The sequence below is a fragment of the Poecilia latipinna genome, unplaced genomic scaffold (genome assembly GCF_001443285.1).
Source record: "Poecilia latipinna isolate Pla-1442-1.1 unplaced genomic scaffold, P_latipinna-1.0 Scaffold261, whole genome shotgun sequence".
Classification (NCBI taxonomy): domain Eukaryota; kingdom Metazoa; phylum Chordata; class Actinopteri; order Cyprinodontiformes; family Poeciliidae; genus Poecilia; species Poecilia latipinna.
This window is the reverse complement of record NW_015112877.1, coordinates 220,629-229,453: the sequence shown is the minus strand read 5'-3', so window position 1 is coordinate 229,453 and position 8,825 is coordinate 220,629. Positions and strand designations below refer to the sequence as shown.

Sequence of the window (8,825 nt, the reverse complement as noted above, 5' to 3'; positions counted from 1 at the left end):
TTAAAACAATGTACCTTGGCTCAGAAAAGGTTGAGAAACACTGAACTACAGTGTAAATAAATGCCTAATAATAATAATAGTAAGGCGTGTCCTGTCCCTTTAAGGCGGGCGCTGCAGCAGCTCCTCACCTCTTCATCATGTCCTTCTCTCCGCCGCCGCCACAGCTCTCTCTGACGTGCAGCGCGTCGTACGTTAGCGTGTACTCGGTCTCGTCGTTGTAGTCTGGTCCCAGCAGCGTCCGCGCCCACATCCCCATATCGTACGGCGGCAGCGTCCCGCCGAACTCGGACGGCAAACACTCAGGCTGGATGAGCTGGTGGAGAGAGTTCAGGTTGTTCCCGTGGAGGAAGATCTGAGGCAGAGAAGAAGAAGAAACGGACCGAAGGAAGACAAGAGATGAGAAATAAAAACATGAGATTAGGAGAGAAAAGAGTCTGAAGGGAACGAGTTTGGAACAGAGGGATGAAAATGGATAAATAACGACAGAGAACCAGAAACAGCTTCTTAAAGGGGCGGTACCATTTAAAATTGAGTTATAATGTTTTTCCCTCTTCAAAACATTCCTGGAGTGTTGGTTTTATTCTTTCATGCATTATTTAGAAATCATCTCCTTGGCAACCATTAGGGGTGCCTAAATGCTTGCTCACCGTTTTTCCACCCAGCTCCTTCAGACTAGCCAGAAGCAATTAGCAAACACCTGGTGGAGCTGCTGAGCTCGTTATAGGAGCTGCTGCTCAGCTGGAAAACCGTTTTAAAGGGTTAAAGAGGAGCCATGTTGGGATGACTTCCTGGAGGCGGAGCTTCAGAAAGAGCAGGAGCTTCTTAAAGAGACGGAGGCCCAATTTCATCAACTGAAGGTACCAGAGTTATTAGATTGTGCTAAAAAAAATGATAAACACATGATACCGCCCCTTTAAACGATGAGGAAGAGGAGGGTGGGCCTTCACCCTTTTCCGGGTCTTGTCCTTGAGGAAGGGCTTGATGATGGTGTACATGGCGTGGATGTACCAGGGCTGGTTCACGAAGTGGATCCCTCCGAACCGGGCCGGGAAGCTGTCCTGAGGAGACACAGCGGAAGAGCTCAGGGAGGGGGACCCGGTCCGATCAGAACCCAGCCAGATCAGAACCCGGTCAGATCAGAACCAGCTGGATCAGAACCCAGCCGGATCAGAACCCAGCCGGATCAGAACCAGCCGGATCAGAACCCAGTCTGATCTGAACCAGTCTGATATGAACCATTCGGATCAGAACCAGCTTACCTGCAGGCCCTCGATGGCCAGCTTCAGGATGTTGGGCGTCAGTTTGGACGCCTGCTTGAAGGAGAAGTTGCTCCAGTCGATGATGAGCGTGAAGCCGTTGATCTGCAGCTCCGGGTTTTCTATCAGAACCTCCAGCGAGAGCAGGATGGCCCGCAGGATGTCGATGAAGGAGTTCCTGCAGGGAGGAGGGGCCGATCAGCCGATCGATCGATCAATAAACGCTCGCTGAGCGTTAGGTACAGCTGTGGAGCGAGCCGAGCAGCTTCCTGTCAGACGGTCATTAAGCTTCAGGCAGCAGGAGATGGATGGTTCTGTCACTGGGCCTGAACCCGGTTCTGATCCACAGCTGTCAGGATTTCTGAAGGTTTGTTCTGAAAGAGCTTAGCTTAGCGCTCTCACTAACTTTGAAGCACATTTAGCTTCTCCTAATTTAATTTTCCTGATAAATTATAGAGCTCTGATTTATCTGGTTGTTTTGTAAACTGTGGTTATCGACTGTTGACAGATTTGCCCTGTAGAGGGCGATATGACACATGGTTGGCGTCAATATGGCTGAAATTTAGCTTCCACTAATTACTGTTTCCATAGCAACTTAGCATTAGCTTACATTAAATATGTTATTTTAGCGATTTAGTGTTAGCAGAATTAATATTTCTTGCTAGCACTTCAGGGTTAGCGCAGCTAGCTTTTAAATTAGCGGTGACCACTGCTGAGACATTCAGAACGCTCTGGTTCTGGTTCTGGTTCTGGAAAGGCAGATTGATGATGGTTTCATCAGACATTCCTCAAAGTGCTTTTATTGAAAATAATCACTGAAAATCCGTCTGAACGATTCATTTAACAGTTCAAGTTTGAGGATTTTTCCAGATTTTCCTCCAGAATGTTAGAGAGTAAACATGGTTCTGACCCGGTGAGATACTCAGAACCTTCTGGATTTCACCACTTTCTCCATCCATCTCAGATGTTGCTGCTGTGTGTTTACCGGCTCTGGTCCCAGTTGGAAGCAAACAGGATGAGGATCTTCCTGCCATGTTGGTCCGGAGCCTCCAACACGCCAGGGAACCCGTCCATCAGGGCCCGCTTGATGCTCGGGTCGTCCACCTGACGGACACACGGCGGAGTCAAACTACAGACCAACGGCTGCACAATCAATCAATCAATCAATCAATCAATCAATCATAGTTCAGGCCAAAGAACTGATGAAGGGGTGAATTTATACAATCACTTATTGTCATTATTTAGTTGAAATGATCCCAGTCCTGTGTGTTTTATTGTTTTATCTGTTCTAGAGATTATGAGCTTCAGTGGAACCAGGAAATGCTCCTGACCCGGCCCCTTCAGAATAAAAGCCCAGACCTTGAAGCTCTGGAACATGTCCAGGTTCTGCTGGCGGAACTGGAAGTACTGGGCCAGCAGGCGGAACGTCTCCACATGGTCGAACTTCCTGGCTCTGAGGAAGCGCAGGATGAAGTCGTCGTCGGTTCGCAGGAAGCCGATGTCCGGCCGCGTCACGATCATATCCCGCACCTACGGAAACGAGAACCGCAGGTCAGAGGAACTTCACTTCAACGGGCCAGAAAAACTGAGCGACTTTTTCCTCTAAAAAAAAAAAAGAGGAAAAAAAGAGGCGACAGAAAATGTTTGAACTGAGGAACAAATGTTTCTGCTTTCTGGTCTGAGATTTTGCCATCCATGAATATTTCCATTATCCAAGGCTGCATCGTCATGGTAACCTTGGTTTTACTGGACATCCTTCTCTCCAGTAAAACCAGTGGTGCTCCAGTGTTCCCAGCCCAGTCCTACTGAGTTCCCCTTGGCAAGAAGAAATCGATTCTATAGCGAATCGTAATTTCTAGTTCTAGGAATCCTGAATCGATTCAAAATGCTCAAAAATATATAAAAAATTATTATTATGATAATTTTTTAATAATATTTTTTGTTATAATGTTTTTATATGTTTTATTTAAGAACAAATCAGGCAGCTAAGCTAACCTAATAGCACTGATTGCAATGACGCCAAACTAATAGAATAGGTATCGCCGCCATTTTAGTTCCGGACAGAAAAGCCCGGTCAGCTGCGGTTTGTGTCTGAACAGCTGATTTGGTTGGTAATCGGCTGATTTAGGTTATTAATATGATTTAATTCCCACCAATAGTTGTTTGCCAACTTCAAATAAACTTAAGATGCAGAACCAAGCTGATAGTGACGGTGTTTCTCACCACTGAAATCTGACCGATTTACAGGCTTTTCTGAATTGATATTTAATCAGAAAATGAAGTGCAAAGCATTGATGAATCAATATTTTTACCTAGACCGGATGCCGAGCGGGAACCTGACAAGGTAAGCCTGGGTAGCTTAGTGCTAGCGGGTGTTAGCTACCAAACTAGCCAGAAACCAAACAGCCAGAAAACTTTTCCTTCTTTCCGCTCATTTTGTTCCCTCCGTATTTCAAATATCATAAAGTTTCTCCACATGGAGCTTCTGTATCTATAAATATTGAAACGAAGCTCCAGAAACATTACATGCTCTTCAGTTTGTGCTGTTTGTCCGAACATCCGGGCAACAGTGACGTCATTTGCTATCAGCGCCATAGTTACAGAATTTCTTGCACAGACCTAATTTTGTTTAAATATGACCTGATAATTTGATATAGAAATGTTTTAATAAATGCTCTGTTTGTTTCTCTCTCCATCATTTGAACCGTTTGAACAGAAGAATCGTTTTCTAAACGGTTCGGCTCCGGTACCTGCTGGATGTCCTGGTGCAGAGTGTCCGGGTTTTCGTTCAGCTCCAGCCGGGCCTTCTCCGTGGTCTCCGAGCTCAGTCCGGGAGGCACGTGGTTCATCATCTTAATCCAGAATAAATCTAATCCAGTCTCAGAGTTTTTATTTTCCACTTAAAGCTGCTTCAGGTTCAGGCCTGAAGATGAGAGACAATCGTTGCTGCTGTTTGATCTCAAACAAAAAGACAATCAGAAGGAGAAGAAGACAATCAGGATGTTTGGACCGACAATCATCTCCGCTGTCGGCTCGGAAAGGTCAGTTCGTTGTTAAAACCCGTCAGACATGTTGGATCATTAAATCACAGAACGGTCCGGGTCTGCAGACGATGCTGTAGATTCACATCCCATCGCTTCCTGAGAGGCCCTCCTCCTCCGGCTGCTTCCCATCATGGCCGCTGCAGGTTCGGTCCGCTCGGATCAGCAAACATCTGGGAACATCTGGAGGTTAAATGGAGGGAGCCTCGGTGCAGCCTGCAGGACACAAACAGCCAGCTGTGAGTCTACAGGAAGGTTTGCTTTTATTTTGGTTTTTCTGATGTTGATAACTAAATCTCCTTGACGATAAAACAATCGTTCAGCCTCCAGATCATCAGATCCAAACCCGCAGCAGCCATCTTTTCATCAAGCTGTGAAGCAATTTTTTTTAATGTAAAAAAAAAGAAGAAGAAGAAGAAGAAGAAGAAGAAGAAGAAGAAGAAGAAGAAGAACTGAAAATGCGAGTTAGGGACGTTTCCATCTGCTGGTTTGAAACGAACCTGTTGACGCTACGGCGGTAATAAACAGGAAGTTTGGTTCCTCTGGTAAGGCACAGACTCACTGTGGATGTTAGCGTTGGCCACCTCAGAACTTCTTTAGCAGATCTGTTTCCATCTCCACTTTAGCTACTATTTTTTTCAAAAATGGACTGAAGAGCGAAAAACCATTTTGTGAAATTAAGGAAGTTATTTTGAATTCCATTAACGTTTCTAAACGATGCGTCAAAGCGCTGATGGAGACCCGGCTAACGGCTAACGAGTCTGCTCTGACTCCATCCAGGTCTGGTTGCTTCGGTAACTGCTAACTGCCCCCTTGTGGTTGCTCCGAAGATGACGGCTCCTTTACATCCCCATGCTTAAAATTACAGCCATAAATGTGGGAAACATATTAGTTTTCTAATAAAACACAAACAGATACGAACAGAAGATGAGAATGGACTCAGAGCTAAATAAATAAATAATCTAATAATTAGACATTTTGGGCTGAAAACCTGCTGCTTTTATTTCCAGTGATCTGTTTATTTAGGGCCAGTCCAGACAGATGACCCCCCACTGACCCCACCCACCCCAGCTGATCCCCATCTGCCTCCATCAGGAACCGGGTCAGATGTTCCCGGTTCCCACTGAGGGATAAAAACCATCAACATGGACGGAGGTTCATGGAGGAGCAGCAGGAGGTCCAGCTGCTCCCCCATGAACCTCCTGCAGGAGGAGGAACAGAGACCTGCTCGGTGGTTGAATCCCGGCCGTCCTGCTCGGCCCATCGGCCCTCTGGTGCTGCTGCTGATGATGATGATGATGGAGGAGGAAGAGGAGTAGCAGCAGGAGGAGGGCTGCATCCCGCGGATAATACAGATTTATCCCGCATTAAATAAAAATAAAGCAAAAAGGAGAAATGAAATCCGAAATAAAAATGAATAAATCCTGAAGGAGTCCGAGAGGAAGCTCGTCCTTGTGAGTCCGAGTGGCTCGAAGAGGAGGAGGAGGAGGAGGAGGCGCGATCTCACTTTGTGCTCAGAAAAGACGTCAGGATGCTTCAGTTCCGTCCAGACAGCGTCAATAAGCAGGACAACTTCCGGTTAGGACTTTAAAAATAAAAGTTTAAAGCTGTAAAAGTTCAGTTACATTTTCAGGATTCAAAATATAATAAAACAGATGAACACAAATAAGAAACATATTATAAGAGTTAATATGTAACTAGTTACAGTTACTTCAGTAACTATTTTTACTGCGCTGCACGTTTTACTCGTACTTCAGTGATGTTATGAATTGTTAATTTTACTTGAGTTAAATTTCTGAATCCTCTCTGTAAGAAACGTCACTGAATTGAGAACAAAAATAGTTTAAACAGAAATTTACCAGACACACATCTGCAGTTTCTGTTAAAGTTTCTTACATTCACATAAATTCATTTGCATTTTTTTCTTTTGCCTGTTTTTATTATTTTGTAATTCACTTATTTGATTTCCTCCCCATTTTCTATTATTTAACATCTCAGGCAAATAACATATGAGGACGAAATTATTCACTAATGTTTTCATCTGTTCATAAAACTGAAGGATTAAAGTAAGATAAAGAATAAAGAACCAAATTTAGTGTTGATTTCTCTCTTATAATCTGATGTACTAGCTGAACAAGTCAGCGTCGGGCCGGGGGGCGGGGCCAATCACCGGGCCCCTAACCAATCACCGGGCCCCTTACGTGGAGTGAAATTGAAACTATTGAGCGGAGGGGTGGGGGTATATTTAACATTAAATACACCCTTCGCAACAGGCGAATTTGTGATCTGTTCACTACATTACTGCAATCTTTTAATGACCCATTTCCTACCTTCATTTATTACTCATTTAAAAATCCTGAACAATGTAAATAGATAATTTTAATGCAATGTAAATATTAATATGTTCACATAAAATAATGTTCATCTCATATGTTAAACCCAGTAAATAATGAAACAGCATTTTAACAGGTTTGTCTTTATTGTTGCGCTTTTATTTTGACAACAAACTTTCCGGGTTTCCGTGATATCTCCTGTCGTCTTTACCCACCTGCACGCGCATGCTGGTGGCAGCTTTGATGATGCGCGTTCACAACTCACCCCGGACAGACCGGGGAGCGCGCGCCAGCGGGAACGCGCGTCTTTTCATTGTGATGGCTGTCAAATTTTAATTATTTATTTACAAATTCCCTGCATTTGCCTGTGATAATGAATCCAAAATGTTCTTTTTCTTTTGTGAAAAGATAAACTTTTAATATTTTTACTTGTTTTTGTCTACTTTGTGTAGTATTTCACCTCTATCTACTAATATTTAATATTTAAATATGTTAAATTATGTAAATTCTTTCAATTGAAGATGCTGATATATACTCTATAGTTTGTTGATGTGTGGTAATAAATATTATTTTGATGTGTATATTTTTCCATTTCATTTCAATTTTATTCATAGGATTGACTAGATTAAATAAGGTAAATTTACATACAATAATAATTTGGACTGTTTTTAATTAAACTAAATTCGTATTAGGCTTTATTTTTATTTTTTTTATATAGAATCCATACAAATTTGAATGTAAATCTGAGTTCAACAGATTTTCACTGAAATGATTCTCAACCATAAAATATCACTCTGGTTCTTTTAAATTAAAATAAAAAATATATCGTAGCGGTTGTTTCCAGCATTTTTCGGTCATTTTCATAGTTTTTACCAAAATAAAAGTCACCTTGAACTGTCTTTTATTCTGAAGGCCTGATGTATGTTGACTGAGCTGTGACGTACTTCCTCCCGTCCAAGGTTCACCCTGTTATCTGTGGCTTCTCTGTCTTATTTCCACCTCAGATCGCCTGTAAAACCTTCTAAAACCTGTTGCTACTGAATCATTTCACATTATTCAGATTCACTGAAGTTCAAACTCCGGCATTCTGTTTGCGTCACATCGGTTTCCGGTCAGTTTTCGTGTCTTTTCCGACGTTTCTTTGTCGAAGTTGAATCGCAGTTAGCTCCAGAGCTAGGCATCATACCGTCCCGTAAAGAACCAATCAGCGGATCGATATCTGAAGCATGGACCAATCAGGAGTCGCAGCACAGACACAGAAGGTAAGCAGACATGTTGCTCAGGGCAGGTTTTAACACTTTATCTTTTCTGTTCTTAGTTTTATTTGATTTTAAACAGTTTATCTCCGTCTTTTAGCTGGTAGGTGAAACCGAGACTTTTGACCCAATTTGTTTCAAACTAAAATCAAAATAAATCAACTTTATTCGTGTGAAAATGAGAAATTATTCTTTAAATTAGATGTTTCTCTAGTGTCGGCCATGTCTGCTGGACAGGAGATAACATTTAATAACTGGATGTTTCCATCAGTCAACAACAGCAGCTCGGTGCTGAGAATCAGACCCAACCAAACGGCGGAAAATGACTAATTTATTCATAAACTAACCTAAATAATGTGAGGCTTAATTAGGACGACCAGTAAAGAGCAGAAAGGACAGGAACTTTGAATCGGTTTGATTTTTTTCAGGCTTTTTATCCACATAAAACAAATCAGGAGAAGCGTGTTTTATTCAGTTTATAGTAAAATCGTGAGAAGTTGTGACCCAAAAAGATAATTCATTTTAAACCCTGTTTAGATATCATAATTTTTGTTGTCCTAGAAGACCTTTATACATATTCACCGTTTTAATTTGTCTAAATAACAAACTAATTAGTGTTTTAATTGATCCAGAAGGTTTAACGTTTGTTACAGTAGAAAGTTTTGGCTCGTTAAAATGGCAGCAGGGAATTTTCTGGCCTGAATCATGAACAGTTGAAGTTTTGAGTTGTTTTCAGATGAAACCTGAAATATTTACAGTACAGTGAAAATCATTCTAGTTTATTTTTATGATCCCAGACTTTGGTCGACATATTCATGACGTCAGTTAGTGATCGTCATATAAATGTTTGAGAGCAATAATACTCTGTGGTTGATTAAAAAACATGGACTTTCTTCAGAAAACTTTATAACCAAAAGAAACTTTTTGGTTATAAAAAAA

The 8,825-nt window shown here is 42.0% G+C and overlaps 2 protein-coding genes across 2 annotated transcripts in view; one reads left to right on the top strand and one right to left on the bottom strand.

Moving 5' to 3' along the window:
• LOC106947910 (clavesin-1-like) overlaps positions 1-5,862 on the bottom strand; it is a 16,386-nt gene extending 10,524 nt beyond the window's left edge. The window contains exons 1-7 of the mRNA XM_015033228.1: positions 5,522-5,862; positions 4,007-4,513; positions 2,616-2,786; positions 2,242-2,360; positions 1,260-1,434; positions 948-1,058; positions 129-352 (exon numbers count right to left, since the gene is read on the bottom strand). Coding sequence (XP_014888714.1) covers positions 129-352; positions 948-1,058; positions 1,260-1,434; positions 2,242-2,360; positions 2,616-2,786; positions 4,007-4,108 — 902 coding nt within the window. The 5' untranslated portion in view covers positions 4,109-4,513; positions 5,522-5,862. The remainder of the gene's footprint in view (positions 1-128; positions 353-947; positions 1,059-1,259; positions 1,435-2,241; positions 2,361-2,615; positions 2,787-4,006; positions 4,514-5,521) is intronic.
• Positions 5,863-7,555: 1,693 nt separating this feature from the next.
• Positions 7,556-8,825, top strand: part of riok3 (RIO kinase 3 (yeast)) — a 9,410-nt gene continuing 8,140 nt past the window's right edge. Inside the window, exon 1 of the mRNA XM_015033213.1 lies at positions 7,556-7,892. Within this exon, the coding sequence (XP_014888699.1) occupies positions 7,857-7,892 (36 nt within the window). The 5' untranslated portion in view covers positions 7,556-7,856. The remainder of the gene's footprint in view (positions 7,893-8,825) is intronic.